Source organism: Mus musculus, chromosome 2 (genome assembly GCF_000001635.26).
Source record: "Mus musculus strain C57BL/6J chromosome 2, GRCm38.p6 C57BL/6J".
NCBI lineage: Eukaryota > Metazoa > Chordata > Mammalia > Rodentia > Muridae > Mus > Mus musculus.
This window is the reverse complement of record NC_000068.7, coordinates 49,479,709-49,501,212: the sequence shown is the minus strand read 5'-3', so window position 1 is coordinate 49,501,212 and position 21,504 is coordinate 49,479,709. Positions and strand designations below refer to the sequence as shown.

The following is a 21,504-nucleotide window of genomic DNA, read 5'->3' as shown; positions in this document are numbered from 1 at the left end:
TCCTAGAATCTTAAGTGGGGGCAAGAACACTTGCAGTGTTTTCCAATAGGCTGGCTGTTTCAACACTTAAATACAAGACAATGAACTCAGGTCTCATCTCAGAACATAGCTGAAATCAGAAAGAACTGGGGAAAAAAAAAGCCTATAAAGCAAAATTTTGTGGGCAATTAATGTTATTTTCTTTACTAATGGCATTCTTTGCTAAGGATTTTACCAGTTTTTTTCAGAAAGAAATAGCTGTGCCAAGGATATGAAATTCTAAATTACAAAATATAAATTACAAAGCTACAGTGATCTAAAATAAAATATGAGCATAAGGGTCTACCAAGTAGGGAACTCAGAAACGAGCCCTCAGGTGTATATTATAATGACGGACAAGGGTCCCAAAAATGAACCAATCAGAAGAAACAGATGATGAGAACTGAATATTCACATGAGGAAATTAATTCTTATAACAAATAACTAAAAATGGGTTTAAGACCAGAAACTACAAAACTACTAGAAGAAAACACAGAAATTAAGTCCTGACAAGATTTCACACTAATCTTTCTCCCTGTATTTTCCTCACGTCTAACAGAACTTTACAGTGTAAGCCAGGTAGATCTGCAACTTGTCAACTCACAGCACTCCCACGTCCTAAGCTTCCCCGTGACCCAAAGCACCAAAACAAACAGCTTCTGCACAGCAAAGGAAACGATGAACATCATAAAAGAAAAAGGAGGGAAATGCAAGGCATATATATATATATATATATATGAATGATACTATCCACAATAAAAGCACTACAGTTCAAGAACAACCCCTACTAAGAAATCCAAATTTACAAATTTACAAATCTGCAGAGATCTTGAAGAATTATTTCTCTAAAGAAACATGAACAACCAATAAGCATATGAAAGGATGCTTAACATCACTAATCATCAGGGACTACAAATCAAATCACAATTAGATCTAACTTCCCTCCTGTTAAGGTGGTCACTAGCACTAAAAAAAGCCTAAGAAAAAATGCACTGCTGAGCGTCAATTAGTATGGCAGTTCCTCAAAGCACTACAAATCCTTCTCCTCCTCCTCCTCCTCCTCCTCCTCCTCATAATAATAATAATAATAATCACGACGATGGTGATAATAATAATAATAATTCAATAATCCAATCTGGGTTAATGCCCATAAGAAACTGAAAAGAGGATCCTGAAGAGCTGCGTGATTGCCCACACTTAGCGCAACACTGTTCAGAATAAACAATAGAAGCAACCCAAATGTTCATATACTGATGAACGATTTTTTAAAAATATGGTAGACATGGTGGAATATTATATAATACTACATTAAAATACTATAAGAACAAAGCCTTGCTATAAGTTAATGACATGGATGAATCTTGAGGACATTATGCCAAATGAAGTAAAGCAAGCCACAAAAGATACTTAGAAGTCAAGAGTTATCTAAAACACTCAAGCTCATAGAACAGAAAGTAGATATTGTTATTGTCAGGGCCTGGCTCTAGGGAGGTAATGAGCAATTATATTCAAATGATATAGAAGCTTAGTTTTACCAAACGAAATAGAAGTTCCAGAGATCTAGCTAATAATATATACTGAAAGTTATTAAGGCAAATTTATGCTCTGCCATTTCTTTACTACAATGAGAAGGTAAGCAAAAACTCAACAGTCAGCCAGAACCATGTCATAATTGGTAAATCCACAGTAAGGTGCTTCCTACAAAGCCATTAGGCTGTCCCCTAAACACATACATCACTGGCATGAAGCAAAAGAAAACATAGGAGTAATCTGAATAGATACGACAGATAACGAAAAACTTTTTTTTTGGATTTTCCTTTACTATAAAGATTTTATATAAAGAGCTATTAAATTATACACAAGGTCAAAGAAATTAGTTAACTATATTATATCAAAGACAGTTTATTCATTTTGATAACCATGCTGTGGTTAAATGAGAAAATGCCATTGTTTCTAAGAAACATACACTGAGGTATTTGTAAGTAAATCTAAAATTTACTCAAAAAGAGTTTAGAAAGAAAACTACCAGGGGGCGGGGGGAGAAGAGAATGACTGGGGAACAAGGAAAACTGGGGAGCAAGCAATGAATACTGCTAACTCTACATTTACTGAAGCATGGAGACAAGTCTACAGAATTCTCACACCATTCTGGCATCTCTCCCTTGAGTTGGAAGTTATGCCAAATTTTAGGAATGTGATTTAAATTATATCAAAATAAAAATTTCTCAGAAAGTATGTTTAGGCACCATTTTCTCTCACTACCAATTTCATCATCTAATATAAACACAAGTCTATTTAAACATACAAATACCAAATATAACTAAAGGTTGTTTTATAGCCCACCAAATACAAAATTAATAAATATTTCGATCTGCTTCTTTCCAAGCCTGAACTAAACACTATTAGTAATCAAAATTGTTTTCTGCTCCCATTGTCTAGTAACAGTGAAAATACATAGTTCAGTACCTTGAAGAGGAGGCACATTTGCAACTGAGGTCTCACACCCAGCAACAACCACATTCTCTTAAAAAACAAACAAACAAGCGAAAAACCAAATCTATTTCTAGATCCTTCAAAAATGGTTCCCATAGTCTGTTCCTTCATACCTAATATAGCATTTTGTCCAAGATTTCCTGTTCAAGTATTATCAATGCCTAAAAATTCACTAAAAATGCTTCTAGAAAGAACAGCAAAGTAGTTGCTAGTTGCTATAAACAAAATGAAACTCTAAGCTAAATGTTAATGAAAGCTGTATTTTCTTTGAATGAATAAAACTGAACTAATAAATAGTAAACAAACTTACAAACAAATAAACTAGACTACTGAAGTGGTACATTCTGAAATCCCAGTACTCAAGACAAAGGACAGAGGCAGGTTACTGTATTATTGAAGCTACCCTGAGTTACAGGGAGTTTCAGTCCATCAAGAGCTACAGAGGAAGACCTTGTTCCAAAACAAACCAAAACCTAAAGCAACTAAAATATACATGTACACACACACACACACACATATAGTTAGATCACTTTAATTGAAGTAGACATGAAAATGATGCTATTTAAAATTAAAATTTACTTTAAAAGTAAGTAAGCTGCACGTATATTCTAAAGCAAATCCTTGAGAAATCATTCTCTGCAAGCACCGCCAGGATAGGATATAAATTATAAAAGACCCATGTATGTAATCCCAGCATGAGGAGACAGAGCAGGGATATTCTAAGTCCAGTGTTACAGCAGACCCAAGAGGAAGATAACAAAGAAAGAAGGCTGAAGAAAGAAGGGAGGAGGGAAAAGAAAGGGGAGGGAGAAGAACAAACAGCAAAAAATTCTTTAAAACCAAATAATACCAAAGTTATTAACTAAAGCTGAATAAACTCCATTAAGCCAAAAGGCGAATATTTATAATTACTGAAGGCATCTTAAACACAAACCATAAAAAATTTCACAAGTTTTTGACTTTTTCTCACAAGTCTCTAGCCATCACAGAAGACAAAAGAGCAAACAAAAGCAGTGCTTGTTATCACTACCATCACCTGCAGACTACAACTATGCTTTAATTAGAGAGAAAAAGTATAAAAAGATTGTCAGAGAAAGTCAGAAACTAATTACATGTGTAACAACTTCAGGTTTCCAGGTAAGGAACTGAAAATTTGCCACTTAATCTTAAAAACACATGAAAAGGTAAACAAAATGAACAAGGTCATAGTTTAAGTCACTGTCACCAAAATTGGAGAGACAGACAGGTGAATTCAAAGACTCTGGAACCAATTCAGAAGATATGTGCGTGCTTAAGCCATGACTAAAGGTGGCCTAGAATATTCTAAGCACCCAGCCATTGGGGTGCTGCATACATTTCACTTTCGAGTATGCAAGTAGGTCTGCAGCGAATACAGGGTCCCTCAGTGCTTCTGGTGGGAGAGGAAAGGGAAGCACTTTGAAATATGCCAGAACGTTTAGTTCTTAGCAAATGCTGCACATGAGTTATTTTACCAGAGCCTAATCTGCTGATGGTTTAACATAAAACTCTGATCTGGTGGAAGAGAAGGAGAAAAACCAGTTCTAGAGGCTTGGTGCGCATGGTCCTGTTACTTGCCCCATCAAAAGGGTGTTGGGGGGTGGAGAAAAAGAAAACCTTTGAGAAGCACCAGGGCTCAGAATCCAGATACCCAGGCTCACCAGAAGATCAAGCTGTCTGTCTGATTTTGTACTACTAATTAACTACTCCCCCACTCATATTATTCAAGTCTTCTTTGCTGGAGTTTACTTTGCCCAATACATCACATCTAAGTAAAAAGAGACTTAATAGGTACCACAATCAGATCTAGGACCTGATAGGAATGTTCTATTGTTCTGAAAAAGAAAACTCTAACATAACTAAATTAACAGCAGCAAACTGACAACATGCAAGGCAGATGGATAATGTAAGCTGAAAAACAGGAACCCTAGAAAAGAAAATCTAAACCAATGACAAGATCAAAATTACTAGCAACAAAAAGTTTATTAGATTAGAGACAATTAAGGAAAGAGTCTCTTGGGTGGGCCCAGGGATTCACATTTGTAATTCCAGCTCTGAGGAGGTTAAAGGAAATTATTCTAAGTCTGAGGCCAGCTGGGTTTCAAAGCATGGCCCTGCCTCTAAAAATTCAAAATAAATACTAAAACTCACAACACATTAAAAAGAATAAAAGCCAAAGACTTAAAACTAGAGATCGCCCACAAGTGGTCCTTTAACCTCAACAACAAACTGTGTGTGGCATGTGCACAAGCATACACAGAAGCAGGCACAAACACCAAATATATATATAACAGCAGCAAAAAGTAAAAAAATCTAAAAATAAGCCAGGAGGAGAAAGTGGACCTACAGTGAACCAAAGATAAAAGTGACATTCAATAATCTTAAAAGTACAAGCAAAGAGAATAGATTGAAATATCTGAAATGTTGAAAACCAACATAAAATCTTCTACCCTAAGAGTACACACTCTATGAAATAATCCTCCCAAACAAATAAAATGTTCTCGAACAAATAAAATCTGAGGTGATTTGCTGCCACATGCTTGACTTGCATGAAATTTCAAAGTCCACCAGAGAAAGAAAATGACATGGGTAAAAAATCTAATCTGTATAAAGGCAGACAAGAAAATAAGTAAACAAGGGCAAAATGAAACTGTGATTTTTTTTTTCTTATTCCTAATTACCTAACGGTAAAAAGATAATTTGTTCAAAACATCAGTGATGACAAGATATTATACATACACATATGATCTTTCATGTGATGAATCAGTCAGCTATTAACTACATACAACAGTAGTTTTATATGATTATGACATTTAAAAACATTTCTATCACTCACTCGTTTGTGGTGATGCTAGTATGAATCATACTGTGTTGCTAGAAACAAAGCACATTCAATTACTTATATCATGTCATCAATGACTATAAGTGGTCTATGCATTCATATATTACACTTTGTCACTATGTTGTCCTTGTTTACGAAATAGGATGTCACGAGATTCCTCAGGAAGGTCTGGAATGTGAGGCTCAAGTAATCCTTACCTCAGTCTCTTGCATAATTGAGACAGGCCACTGTGCTCAAAACTATACTACAGCTTTTATCATTAGAGTACACTCCTGTAAAACACACACACACACACACACACAACTAGTGTAAAACATTCACATATTCATGTATACAACACAATGCATATTTAAAACAAAGTTACTAATTGCCATGTGTTGGTTGCCTTTAAGAAAGGAGTCACTGATTTTCTTCTATGATTAACACTATAGATTTCCATACACTATTTGTATGTGCAGGCCGCCGAGTGCATGTGGAAGTCAGAGGATCATTCTCAGGAGTTAGTTTTCTCCCTCCACCATGTACAAGCACAGAAACTGAATTCAGGTCAAGCTTGGTGGCCAAGCAATTTCACACCCACACATCTCTCCTTCCGTGTATGGTCCTATTTGAGTGCAACCAACTATGCATGTGCACTGGAATGAGAGCAATTTTCTTACTTGTTTCTCTTCTCTTTGAGGATACACTGAATAAACCTCTTCTCCACTTTTTCACACTACTACTTGTTCCTTTGACATACTGAGGATGGGTGACCAAACCTAGCTTGTTGGGGCTGAGAGTGTCCAGGCTTATAACCTAAATCTCTGGGAAGAGTATGAGAAACAAATGGCCTAGTGTAACTAAAATTTATAACACTAGACAAAGCCTAGACATAGCTCAGTTAATATTAGCTATTTCACTACATAAGAAGAAAAGTTTAGTTTCCTATTAAAATCCCCCCGCCCCCTGAGCTCCTGGGGACTAGATCATCAACCAAAGAGTACACATGGAGGGACCCATTGCTCCGGCCACATATGTGGCAGAGGATGGCCTTGTTGGCATCAGTGGGAGGAGAGGCCCTCGGGCCTGAGGGTGTTCGATGCCCCAATGTAGGGGAACGCCAGGGCAGGAGGATGGGAGTGAGTAGGTGGGGAGCACCCGCATAGAGGCAGGAGGTAGGGAATGGGATAGGGAGTTTCCAAAGGGAAGACAAGGAAAAGGGAAAACATTTGAAATGTAAATAAAGAAAATATCCAACTAAAAAAAAAAAAAGAAAAGGAGAACAAAACAAAACAAAACGCAATGGGGGAAAAAAGAAACCTTTAAAAAGATCCTAAGAAATAAGCGTTTTCAGAGAACTTTTTTTTTTTTTGCGGAGATGGGGGTTGGGGTTCGAGATAAGGTTTCTCTGTGCAGTATGGTTATCCTGGAACTTGCTTTGTAGACCAGGCTGTTGTTGAACAAAGAGATCCACCTGCCTCTGCCCCCCAAGTGTTGGGATTAAAAGTGTGTGCTGCCACAACCAGCCAACAGCAGAGAACATTATTTATAGATAGGTAGCCCACAGAATTGTAAGGCAGGAAAGCAAACTTCCCTTAGATTTTGTACAAGATAGGGAACTAAGATGCTAGATTGTGCCAATTCCCAAGGTAGCATGGCATCTCTCCAGCATCTTCAGGAAAGATGCTAGTTGCTAGGCGAATGTGCTGCAGGTCTATTCCTGCTAAAAGTCTTACTAGCACAACCAGGTATGCTCTATCTTTCTATAGTATATTCTGCAGGAACATACACGAGGGAGTTCTAAGTGTTTTTAAGCCAGCAACAACACTGCCACCACCCATGTCTGGCACCCTGACCCTTCTCATGAAGAATGTTCTGTCATTCATTAGTTCTCTGCCCAGCCCAAAGAAAAGTGTGTCCCAACAGCTGTATGTTCTATCCCTTTTCTATCAATAGGTGACATGTTTTCTACAGCCAACCTCAATTTTTTGTTTTATATGTTTTAATGGTCTTAAAACACATGTGACAATACATGCAATTTAACTATTAGAGTGTTTACTTTCTCCCTGATTGCTTTATTCATGACAGTCTGTTATATTTAAATCTAGGTGATGGTAAATCCATTCCCCTCTTTATAAATACCAGACATTCAAATTACTGAGGTCAAAGGAGCATGCATTCTCCTTGAACTCAAGACTTTTCATCTCTCTACCAAAATGAACAAGGGGTTGATTACTTTGTTCTTCCCAAAAAACCTTTACTAAGTAGCATCTTCTAGGTCAGGAACACCCTCCTTACTGAACCAGCGCCCATCTAGGTGCTGCTCTGTCACTTCTATCTAGCTCATGTCAGACTCGGGAGGTGGCAGGAGTTACTGAGTAACCCGGAGCCAAGAATTTTAGAACCAGCCGATCTGAACTACAGTTGCTGTCTGAGTCTGGCCATGCTGGCTATCTCAGTCATTCTTCTAAACACCTGAACCAGGTTAATCTGGAAAGTGCCACAAACTGAATACAAACTGCCTCTAACTGGTGGTACTGTTTTTCTAGTGCTTGCTTATTTTAATAGGGAATGCCATTTTATAGAATCTATAATACTCAGTCTGACTTCTTGACAAATACTCAGTGACGGACGGGGTGGAGGGAGAGAGAGGGAGAGAAAGGGAGAGAGGGGAGGGGAGAGAGAGAGAGAGAGAGAGAGAGAGAGAGAGAGAGAGAGAGAGAAAACAAACAAACGAACGAACGAACGAGAGCGCCAGCCCAGAAGGACATTCTTTCCGACAGGTAATTCTAGTGCAGTGCAGAAATGCAGCAAAGCTCGGTCACTGCCTTGGCCTTTTCTCTTTCAGTCAAAGTATAAATAGATCATTCCTAACTCTTTTCAATAAAATTTTGCTTGTCCCTGTCTCAAGGAAAAGGATGTATGATCAGTTTTGTTCACTGGGGAAAACACTGAAGATTATGCATGGATAAGAGTAAAATTAAATGTTAGTCTGGCATGTATTTTACTTGTTGAAAATAAAAACAATATGAAAGCCCACTTTATATTGAGTGTTAAATTTCCCTTTTTTCCATGTAGAATGAAAATGATCAGCTTAACCAAACAGCCTACACCAAGTATACTGAAGTGAAAGAACTGTCCACACATACCTATCTTCTCTGGTTTCAGGATCTTAGGAACAGATTAGAAAACTCAATCTTTTTTGAGTGTGTTTTCAACCTGACAGGTAATAAGAAGGTACTTCACCAATCCTTTATCCTGAACTCTCTCCTAGTTCTGCAGGGCAGGTAATCTATAGATACATATTCGCAGGTTGTGATGGTGTATATAGCTTGGCCCAGGGAGTGGGGGTTTGTTGGGAGTAGATGTGGCCTTGTTGGAGTAGGTGTGTCACTGTGGGCATGGGCTTTGAGATCCTTATTCTAGCTCCTTTCCAGGCAGCCAGACTTCTCCTAGCTGTCTTTGCAACAACAGGTGGAATTCTCAGCTCCTCTGGCCCCATGCCTGCCTGGATGCTGCCATGCTCCCACTTTGATGATAATGGACTGAACCTCTGAACCTGTAAGCCAGCCCCAATTAAATGCTGTCCTTTACAAGAGTTGCCTTGGTCATGGTGTTTGTTCACAGCAGTAAACCCCTCACTATGACAGAAGTAACCCTAACTAAGACACAGAATACAGTGAAAGAGGAGATGAACCTTCCTTCTAAACTAAGAAACACAGCCTTGCTACCAAGAACCATTCTACTGGCTGCAAAAGCAGATCCAAGTTAATGTAATGCAACACTTCAAATTTATTCATGTTCTAAAATTCTGACACTTGACAACAATTAAAAATATTTTCCCAGTAAACAAAAGGGTATTGGGAAATTAAATAACTGACTGACAGTAACCACCACTGCTCATAAGGGGATCTAAATTTAATTAACTTATCGAAGTCCAAAAGGAATGCCCTCTTGGGTTATGAGTAAATTCTCAGAATACCAGCTCAGTGACTCCAGAAAACAGACACTGAAGAAGACAGGAGTGAACACATCCAGATTTATTCCACTTTCAGCATCTTGGGGGTGGGAGTGGGGAGTCTATGCTAGGAGTATATGCCAGCGCTTTGTATATGCTGGACAAATATTCTACCACTATCCTTTATTTCTGGCTTTTGCTTTTATGAGGTGGACTCTTACTATGTAGCTCAGACTGGCCTTGAACTCACAACCTTCCTGACTCTACTTCCCATATGGTGGTATTATAGGAATGTGTCATCAAACCTGATCTCTACCCAATCCATCTATTCTAAACTAACACTGCTGATGATTAAGAGCACTCCCTTTTAAATTCCTAAGTTGGATGCCATAGAGTAAGTCTTCAGATTTGACTGTATGTGTTATTAACTTTAGTCTTATATTTAACTCTGTATATAATTTTTATGTCTGGCAAAATTACTGATTGAGAATGATCATGATTTGTGTGTATTTATTTTTAATTTCCAATTCATTTACTCACTTATTCAACAAACATTTCATTGTAATCATAATCATGTTACATAGTCTACTAGGCAAGGAGATTTAGATTTTTAAAATGTGAATTTTAGATCTCAATGTGCTTTATGGCTTAGAGAGTCATCAGAAGGGGGCTTTAAAGTGAACAGAACTAAGAATTTTGCTGAACAGAGTCAGGAAACAAAGAGTGAGACTTATCATAAAAGTAAGTGTAAAGGATTAAGAAGGTACAAGCAAATGAGGTATACATAAAGCAAGTTTTAGAGCTCACCACTCTTATAGCTTAAAGCGTGAAAGGCTAGAGAAATTAGAAAACCAAAATTTGCTGTGACTGCAGTTTCAGACTGCACTGGGTAATGCTATACTGTAGTGAATGGGATAGGCTCCTAATGAGCTTAGAAGGCAGAGGAGGCGAGGGGAGGAAAGACACCCAATTTCAATTCAGTTCAGTAAAGTGACATTATGCAGAGCCAAACATGGTTGGTGAGACACAGAGAAAGGCTTTACATTATACAAGCAGGCTAAAACGTCTATCATATAAATAACAGATAAAGAGGTGCTAAGGCATTTTTAAATGGGTAAGCACAATTGTAGGAGCGCATATGACTGACTCAAAGGTCTAAACTCTAAGTAAGTTCTATCCCAACAGCATTTACTCTTCCTCCAGCCAAAACAAACCTACACCACAGAAGGAGATTTTAGTCAATACTTAATGCAGGTTTTTGCTCCTAGTAATGTAAATGATTGGATACTTAGAAATCTTCAGTAAGAAAAAAAAAATTAGTGGCATTTTCTAAGGTTGCTTGTATTTACAGGGTTTACAAGAAGTCGTGTTTTAAATTTAAGACTTTCTTTTTAAAAATCTAATTAAAAAAACGAACTTGAGAGTTCCTAACCTTAAGTACAATTGGTCTATAAAGTGAGCAAACTGTGGAATATCGATTTAACAAAAAATTTACCTAAACTTAAAATGGCAGGTTATAGATACAAAACCCTAAAATTTGAAAAATAAGTGGAAAAGGCAGAATATAAAACCACATATATAATATGAAATATAATACAGTACATACTACATGTTAACAAGCTTAGGCTAAAATAAAATGAATGACAAACTGAAAGATCAATGTTAAGAGCCGTGCTTATTGAATGGGGCTGATTCAAATGTGTTACAGTTAGTTTTGGTGTTTTATTTCCCAAGAAAAATTTATAAACACAAAACAACTGTTTCTTTGGTTTGGAAAAATGTTTAAGTGAAAATCTGTCTCCTTTCTCACTGATATTAAAATAAAGGCAATTCAAAAAACTGAAAGGATTCAAAGATAAAACAAATCACGTAAGTAATGTTTGCAAATATATTTATGGTTCAGGGAAAGGGCTGCACTGTGGCTGAGTAGTACAGTGCTTGCCTAGATCTGTCCCATCCTGAGTACAGCGAGAACACAAAACAAAAAGAGGTTTCTGGAAAATGACTTTTTCACAATAGGGCTTAATTTTTAGTATCATTTAAAAGCAATGAGTTAACATGTATATAAAAGCTTCAGTCGGGACAATAGGAATTCAAGATGAAAACTCAATTCAAAGATAAAAAACAAAGATGGACATCTTAGGATCAAAGGAAGATAATCATAAATATGCTGATGTTTCAGGATTACCTAGGGGACTTTATTACAATTTGTATCATTAGGAGGGTGTAATCCAGGGGTAGAGTACATGCCAAGCATTAACAAACCCCAGACCTAATCCCCAGTGCTTTCAAATATACATTTCCAGTCAGCATACCCGTGGACAGTCAGAGAGCAGAGCTTCAGCAGGACGTCCCCTGAACCTCTGTCTTAACAAGTAACCCAACGTGTAAACCATGATGGCAACTCTGACAAGATAGGAAACACTGACACTTGTGTGCAGCATATTAACAATACGGGAAATAAGGTTTTAATCAAGAACATGACTGCATGAGACTGAGAATTTGGAACACAACTCTGGTGGCAAGGCAAGACTTTGTAAAGAAGACAGAATAGCATAAGGATGAAAAACAGAGGGTAGTAAAAATGTTACAATAAAGAGATCGTCAAATACTGCTAAAACTGGAGGTGGTGACCACTTATGTACCAACATTGGGAGGAATTCTATAGTAAAAGAGCAGTAAAAAAAATTACAATTAGAATTTTATTAAACTTAAGTGCAAGATGTTTTGAATTTTTCTAAAGATATAGCCCTACTTGTGAACATTAAAAATAAATTTTATTTGAGTATGGCAAACCATCCTCTTTTTAGCGGTATAATAAACTGTGTTCTAAAAAAATCTTATATTATATAAATATTACAAGTCCAAATATTATTAAAACTCAAAGTGATCTCCAAGCTCAAATGAAAATACAAACAGATTTAAATATCTCATGTTTAACATTCTATTCACCAAAGAATATGAACTAAAAGCTTAAAATCTCAGACAATACAGAATATTTTCAGTGGCTGATAATTTAAAATTACAAAGAGAAAACAATCCATTAGCAAACTTACGCTGAATATGAATGAACTGCTTGGGCTGTTTGAACTCCCCTTTGTACAAGCGATTGTAATAGTTGACGTTGCTCTCTGCCTCAGGAACTGGAATGACCATGCTCTCTTTTTTTTCTCTAAATACTTGCTGCGCTGAAATAGCTCGCTGTAGGTGATGTTCCTGGAAAATGTAAAGTAGGTAATGTAAGTTGTGTTAGTAATATTAACTCCGTGCATAATTCTATTTAAACGTTACTTTGTTAACTGATAAATGCAAAAATCGATTTGGAATAGTTCTCCTTCGCTAAACCACAGGTTTTTTCTGCATAGCCAAGAAAGCATTACCATCCGTCTCCCTTAATTCCTGCAGCTTATAATCAGCATCATAACTTTATAACAATTTTTAAAAGTAGAATTCTTAAAGACCATATATACATGTTTATAGTCAGTATAGACCTTGGGTGCTAAATAAATTGAGGTATTCATCACCACTACCACATTAAGAAGAAAATATTCAAGTCACAGGAAATAAGTCTGTGTTATAAATTTTAAGTATCTTCTACACTTGAAATTGAATAATTAAAATAAAGATGAGTACAACAATCATATAACAACCATGGCAGGAAATATTTAATAAATATTAAACAAAAAGTTCCTATAAAACATGTAGGTTCTGGTCACCTTTCATCAACAGCCTCTGAAATGTCCTGTACTTAGTCCCCTTAGAGCAGCTTTACCTTTTAGACAGCAAGCCAGGTCATGCCACTCCCACAATGATCACGTTTGGGTCAGTAGAAGGATAAATTCCTCAATGAGTCCTAAGGCTCTGTATCTCTCAACCTCTCACCTTTTGCTCTAGCCACAATGTTTCTTCCTGTTTTCAAGTTGTATCCAAATGGCCTACTTTTGAAATTCTTTAGTTTCATCTATCAGAGAGGCCTTCCTAGAATTTGCTTGTCCATCACTTCTTGAAAGGCCTTATTTTCCTCCATACCATTAGCTACATAAGATACACTAAGTCTCATTTGTCCATCCACCTGCTAAGCACAAGTAGTTCTGCCCCTTATGAAAAACTTTTACATTTCCAAATTGCACAAAACAGCAAAAAAAAGCTGATAAATATATATTTAATAAATTAAATCTACTAGATTACTAGTATTTTAGAAAATAAAAAATATATTGCACTCAAAGTAACTGAGGTGTTAATATGCTTAGTAACTTATCATGGTCACATAATTTTAAGTGATAAATCATATATGAACTTGGCTACATATGTTGAAGCCAAATTCTTAATTATATCATTTATACAATTTTACTTTTTGAAGTTCTATAAAGCCTAAGAACTTAGATATTAACTTCATTCATGCCTTCCATATAGGCAACACCCACACTCACAACCACAGTCCCACAATGGGCACAATAGCTATGAATGTGACTCAAACACAGCCTTACTTAAACATTATGAGATTTTTTTTGATATTTTTAATAATTAAATTGAGTGGTTCTCAACCATGAACTTTGTGAACACCATCATAATGTCATGAAAAATAAATGTGATATGTTCTCACTATCTATATATATACATGGCTTCAGTTTGCAGGTGATGTGTGCCTTTTGGTGTCACATTCCAAGCACAATCCAATTTTCACCATCAGACATAGCATGGGCTCCTAGTAGCTTGGTAAGTGAGATGCAGTAATTATCAATAATATTTCAGTCTACCATTGTAAGCAATAGGTGTTTCATGTCACTCAAAAGTTACGGATGACTATGAGCTACCACGTAGGAGAACTGGGCACGAAACCCAGTTCCACTGCAAGAGCAGCCGTGTTCTCAATCGCTGAGCCCCTCCACGTCATTGGTTTTTTTAAATACAATGTCAAATACCCCACTAACTTTTATGCTTTAAAAACAACAAACACTGTTATAACTAAAAGCTTTTTAGTTGTATCTTAAAAATATTTTAAATCGGCCAGGTGTGGTGGTGCACGCCTTTGATCCCAGCACTCAGGAGGCAGAGGCAGGTGGATTTCTGAGTTCGAGGCCAGCCTGGTCTACAGAGTGAATTCCAGGACAGCCAGGGCTATACAGAGAAACCCTGTCTCAAAAAAACAAAACAAAACAAAACAAAATTTAAATCATATTTTAAAAATCAGAAGAGCAATTTTTAAATAAAAATATCCAAAGATACTGAATGGAAAAAGAATGTTATCCTAAAAATATTTCAGTCACAAATATGTACACTATTATCACTGGCAACCAAAATTTCTAAAGAATTCCAATACCATAAATTTCTGAGAAGGTCTTGCTGCTCATAATAAAAGTAACCAAAGCCTTCAAGAGATTTAGAGATCATCAAATAGTAACATAAATTGCTATTCTTATCTGTAGTATCCTCAGCAATGAGCAAACAATATCCTACTTCTAAATAACACAGTCTATAGGATCCATGTTTAGAACAGCACATTTAAAGTGAAATAATCTAGACATACACGTTCCCTCCTAGGAAATGACACTCTAGGCCCTATAAATCATTCTCACCCTTCTAAGTCTTTTTTTCTTTAAAGTTCTTTTTATCATTTCTCAAATTCATATACCTTTCAATTATAAGCCCCTCGGTCTCACAGACTTTTGTTTATTTGTTTATTTAGGGTTATCATGCTCACAGAGCTTCTCCATCATATTGGAATAAAGCAAGGCAGGTTAGCTACCTCCTCCTACTGTCTCATTTTCTAAGCTTCATAAACACAATCTCTCATTCTATCAGCATGTCTCTCCCCAAGCATGCTCCCCCAGAATCACAATGCCCACCATTTCCTCTGCATCCTCCTGCCTGCCTTCACCTCTCAAAATCCTGGTCCTCTCCTCAAGACAAACAACTTCTACTTTCCACTCCTCATTATACAAACAGCTCTAGGCTGTTATTAACAGTTTGTTCCTTGATTTTATGAAAAGCTTCAGTTTATTAACCTTTCCATTTCTCTATCAGACCCACTCATTGTCCTCATTCTTTATCCAGGTCTGGAATATACTCTTGAGACTATTCATCTTCTCTCCATTCTTCTGATATTCCATTTTATGTAAAAGCATTGATCAATAACTCAATACCGTATGACATTAAGCTCTACTTATGCTTTTCACATATATTCAAGTATTTATACATATAGCACACATATATGCAAAAAAAGCTTCAAGATACAGAAGTGCACTAGGCTAGTATGAAAATTAGCTGATGCTGCAGCAGATAAATTTAAAAATTATTTATTGTCACTCATCCTTCCAACATGTTTAAGTGTACCTGTTAGACTTTGATATTATCTTGTCACTTGAAATTTTAGAGTGAATGAGCACTGTCTCTGCTATTAAGAAGCTTATTTGGTAAAAGGGAAATACTCAAGTATTCAATCATGTTTGAACCTGACAAGTATGTCTCTTTTCAATTAGTCAAACCACTGTTTCTGGACAACAGGAAAAGATGCCCAAAGAATGCAAATCTAATTTGAGACTTTTAGGAAGACTGACGAACTGACAAAGCAATAAAAGAAATAATCCAGGCAGCAAAACCAACATGAACAAAATGGACAAAGGCCCAGCAACAAACGGAAGGCCCTTAGGACAGGATTAGTTGTGTTTTCATTTCTAATACTTAAGGCTGGCCATAGAAAGTAAGACAAGACAGGCAATGCCTTCCTTTCAGTTACAAAGTATTTTCTAGCTCTTAGAGACCATCTATAATCACAACAATCTTGAGAATCAAACAGGTAATCTGTTCCTAGATAAATTACATCTATATCAGAGAATCAAATTTCAGGACTCTGATTCCAGTGTTGTTGGACTATTCTATCCTCACAGGGCAAGGGCATTTGTTAAAGTAGAGATGAGAAACCACATTCTTTTAATACCAACAGTCTGCAGACTTGGGTAATAAGAATCTGGGTTGAATAGCACCACATTTTACAATTTGGATTCTTAGCTGGGCGGTGTGGCGCACACCTTTAGTCCCGGCGCTTGGGAGGCAGAGGCAGGCGGATTTCTGAGTTTGAGGCCAGCCTGGTCTACAAAGTGAGTTCCAGGACAGCCAGGGCTACACAGAGAAACCCTGTCTCGAAAATAAAACAAACAAACAAAAAAGCTACAATTTGGATTCTTCTAATAAAAACGTCATTTCCCTCCAAGTATAAAACATTTTAAAGTATTAATATAATCAAGTTTTAAAGTATTAAAATTATCAAAAGATTTTAATAGATGAGGATTTCATCTGTGGTGGTTTGGCTGGTGACTTGGTCATTCAAAGTAACTAAAATAGTAGCACTACCTGATCTTCCCTTTAAAGGGGCAGCCCTGTAGCCTTAGTGATGGCTCAGCAGGTAAAGGAGCCTGACAACAGGCTTGATGATAAGAATTTGATATCTGGAACCTACATAGTAGAAAAAGAAATATCTGCTCCCAATTTTAAAACTGTAAAAAGTACACTTGCTGGGATAGCTCCAAGGGTACAGCATTAGCATATCACTCCAAGGCACCTCTTAACTCAGGCACTAACCAACAGGCCTGCCATTCCATCTCTGAGGCTTAGAAGTTCACGGTCATCCAAGTCTGAGCTTCCTACTGACCTATATGAAACCCTGTTTCCAATTTACCACCACAATGGAAAAGTTTAAAAGGCGGTAAGATGGCTCAGCAAGGTACCTAGCTTTGCCACCAAACCCAATGACCTCATTCTGAATCCACATGAATATGGAAAGTGAGAACCAATTTCAAAGTTATTTTCTGACTTTCATAGTAGAACCACGTAATATGTACTCACATACATATACCATAAACATATAATAAGTAAAATTTAAAGATAAAACAGGCTATTACTATATTTACACCTAAATATTTTGTGTCTTGATAATGATTATTATAGATTATTTTCCCTAGTAAGCCATGGAATTATATATAAGCTATGAAAAGGAAACAAATTAAGTAATTTATGACTTTCAGTCATACCTAAGTACCACAGTCTCTTTATTTTTTCCTTTTGGGAAGGTATCAGCTGAGGTTCTATGTCCATCCATTAGAAATCAGGACTGACATCTAAGTCCTGTTGAATTTGACAATACTCACAGCCCAACTTGTTGGCTTTCAGAATTTACTCACTGAATGAATGTAAGGAGCTGTACATTAAGTCAAAGGTTATCTGTCAGCTTTAAAACTCCACAGGCAACACCATCAACTAAAAGCAACTACAGGCAGGGTGCACTTTGCTACTATAAAGTTACTAGTAGCAAAGTAAGCATCTTATAAACCACAAAGACAACGGAAACAGATGATCAGTACCAGACACTAAAGCAAGATTCTGGAAACGAAAATACTCACACAGAAGAACGCAGACACAAACTCCTATAAAGGCAGGACAAAAAAACCCAAGCCTACCTGACCTACAGAAGATCGGACAACGACAATTCTGAAATACTAGCAAGAAGAGTGGGATTTTTTAAAAAGGCCTAATCTAAAAAATTATACACAATAGGAAAAGTTGAGTCTACAAAAATGAAAATGAGAGAACAAAACTTAGTAAATCTCTTCAGTAACTTAAACCCCTGAAAATATCATTCAACTCTACCTATACTGATGCACTCTTGTTATCCCTGAAATGAAGGTGTAAAAAGAAAAAAAAAAAAATAAATAAAAAGATCCAAACTTAATTAAAATTCAGCTCTATCCCATATGATGACATTTTGGGCAACTGACTGCATAAATAACAGTGACCCAGATCATTCTCTGGTACCAAAAGAAAAAAAGAAAACAAAAAAAACACAAAAAAACCCCACCATTAAACATCTTCATTTGTTTAACATTCTACAGAATATGTAAAGCTGTATTCCCAAGACCAGGATGTGGTGGCCTATAGCTATAAATAATCCCAGAAATCAGGAGGTAGAGGCAGCGAGATCCAGTGTTTTGAGTCCAAGTCTGGGCTACATAGCAAAAATTGTCTCAAAATAACAACACAGCCCTGGGGATGTTGGCGCATGACTACAGTAATCCTAATACTTAAGAGGCAGAAGCAGAAGGACCTAAAGTTCAAAGTTAGCCTGGACTATACAGCAAGACCCTGGCTTTAGAGACTAATAAAAATAAAAGTGAACAACAAACCATATTCCAGGAAATCTTAAAATTAAAAACTTCAAAATTATATATTATATATATAAATAAGGCTTTTTACTGGGGAGCAAAATGAAGGGACAGTATGCCCCAAACTATACTCCTCCACATAAGAGTGACATCATGGTCCAAAGAGTCTTCAGAAACCACCTCAAAGCTTATAGTTCCCCAGGCAAGCTGAGAAGAAAGAAATGCCATTTCAAGCATTCCTTCAAGTCAGCATAGCTGAGTGTCACTGGGGGGGGAGGGGGGGGGGTGTTTAGGGACTTGAACAAGACCAGCATGTCTGTGGAACATTTTCTTGAGTGCTAACTGACAGTGGAGACCATAGGCCACTGTGGGAGGTGCCACCCTGGGAAGTTGGTTCTGTGTCTCAGAAGGAAGCCAGCTGAGGCAAGCCAGAAGAAGCTTGTTACTCCACTGTCTCTGCTGAAGTCCCTTCCTTGGCTTCCATAGATGACTGAATGTAACTTTTAAACTGAAATAAACATCTTCCCCAGTAAGCTGGTTTTGGTCAGAATATTTCCTCACAGCAACAGAAAAGTAAACTTTAACAAACACCAAAAGAACCTTGGAGCATTAAGAAAACAAAACAAAGTTTGCATGTAAAGTTGCAAAACTTTATAAGCCCCAGTACAGGGGAACGCCAGGGCCAAAAAGTGGGAGTGGGTGGGTAGGGGAGTGGGGGGGAAGGTATGGGGGACTTTTGGGGTAGCATTGGAAATGTAAATGAGGAAAATACCTAATAAAAAATATTTAAAAAAAACAAAACAAAACACAACAACAACAACAAAAAAGAAAACAAAACAAAATACCTGACTTAAGAGGTTCAATAAAAGGCTTAACCAACCAGAATATTCTATGAACTCAGGAGACAGGTCACATAAAGCTATTAAGAGGGGAAAGTGCAGAAATGAATGAAGGTACAGAAAATCTAATCCTAGTGGGATACAATCAAGTGGAAAACTACACTTTTAAAGGAAATTAAGGAGGAAGCAGGAAAGAGAAAGCAACAAGGATATTATTTGAAGAAATAATGGCCTAAAAGCCATCCATATCTGATAACTTTCAAGAAGCTCAAAGGACAAGGACAAGCCAGAGATAACCACACAATGAGACTGTCAAAAGTTGTTAAAACTAGGCGGCCTAAGCCACAGCAGCAGCGGTCGCCATCTTGGTCCGAGACCCGCCGAACTTAGGAAATTAGTCTGAACAGGTGAGAGGGTGCGCCAGAGAACCTGACAGCTTCTGGAACAGGCAGAAGCACAGAGGCGCTGAGGCAGCACCCTGTGTGGGCCGGGGACAGCCGGCCACCTTCCGGACCGGAGGACAGGTGCCCACCCGGCTGGGGAGGCGGCCTAAGCCACAGCAGCAGCGGTCGCCATCTTGGTCCCGGGACTCCCTGGAACTTAGGAATTTAGTCTGCTTAGGTGAGAGTCTGTACCACCTGGGAACTGCCAAAGCAACACACTGTCTGAGAAAGGTCCTGTTTTGGGCCTTCTTCTTCGGCCAGGAGGAGGTCCAAATACAAGATATCTGCGCACCTTCCCTGTAAGAGAGCTTGCCAGCAGAGAGTGCTCTGAGCACTGAAACTCAGAGGAGAGAATCTGTCTCCCAGGTCTGCTGATAGACGGTAACAGAATCACCAGAAGAACAATCTCTAAACAGAGTCAACTATAACTACTAACTCCAGAGATTACCAGATGGCGAAAGGTAAACGGAGGAATCTTACTAACAGGAACCAAGACCACTCACCATCACCAGAACCCAGCACACCCACTTCGCCCAGTCCAGGGAACCCCAACACACCTGAGAACCTAGACCTAGATTTAAAAGCATATCTCATGATGATGGTAGAGGACATCAAGAAGGACTTTAATAAATCACTTAAAGAAATACAGGAGAACACTGCTAAAGAGTTACAAGTCCTTAAAGAAAAACAGGAAAACACAATCAAACAGGTAGAAGTCCTTACAGAAAAAGAGGAAAAAACATACAAACAGGTGATGGAAATGAACAAAACCATACTAGACCTAAAAAGGGAAGTAGACACAATAAAGAAAACTCAAAGCGAGGCAACACTAGAGATAGAAACCCTAGGAAAGAAATCTGGAACCATAGATTTGAGCATCAGCAACAGAATACAAGAGATGGAAGAGAGAATCTCAGGTGCAGAAGATTCCATAGAGAACATCGGCACAACAATCAAAGAAAATGGAAAATGCAAAAAGATCCTAACTCAAAATATCCAGGAAATCCAGGACACAATAAGAAGGCCAAACGTACGGATAATAGGAGTGGATGAGAATGAAGATTTTCAACTCAAAGGTCCAGCAAACATCTTCAACAAAATTATTGAAGAAAACTTCCCAAATCTAAAGAATGAGATGCATATGAACATACAAGAAGCCTACAGAACTCCAAATAGACTGGATCAGAAAAGAAATTCCTCCCGACACATAATAATCAGAACATCAAATGCACTAAATAAAGATAGAATACTAAAAGCAGTAAGGGAAAAAGGTCAAGTAACATATAAAGGCAAGCCTATCAGAATTACACCAGATTTTTCACCAGAGACTATGAAAGCCAGAAGAGCCTGGACAGATGTTATACAGACACTAAGAGAACACAAACTGCAGCCCAGGCTACTATACCCAGCCAAACTCTCAATTATCATAGAGGGAGAAACCAAAGTATTCCACGACAAAACCAAATTCACGCATTATCTCTCCACGAATCCAGCCCTTCAAAGGATAATAACAGAAAAAAACCAATACAAGAACGGGAACAACGCCCTAGAAAAAACAAGAAGGTAATCCCTCAACAAACCTAAAAGAAGACAGCCACAAGAACAGAATGCCACCTTTAACAACTAAAATAACAGGAAGCAACAATTACTTTTCCTTAATATCTCTTAACATCAATGGTCTCAACTCGCCAATAAAAAGACATAGACTAACAAACTGGCTACACAAACAAGACCCAACATTTTGCTGCTTACAGGAAAC

The 21,504-nt window shown here is 37.5% G+C and overlaps 1 protein-coding gene across 2 annotated transcripts in view; it reads right to left on the bottom strand.

Moving 5' to 3' along the window:
• The window catches only part of Epc2 (enhancer of polycomb homolog 2), a 101,193-nt gene that overhangs the window by 50,735 nt on the left and 28,954 nt on the right, over window positions 1–21,504 (bottom strand). For both annotated transcript variants that reach the window (XM_006498011.3, NM_172663.4), the window contains exon 2: window positions 12,365–12,524. In XM_006498011.3, coding sequence (XP_006498074.1) covers window positions 12,365–12,524 — 160 coding nt within the window. The remainder of the gene's footprint in view (window positions 1–12,364; window positions 12,525–21,504) is intronic.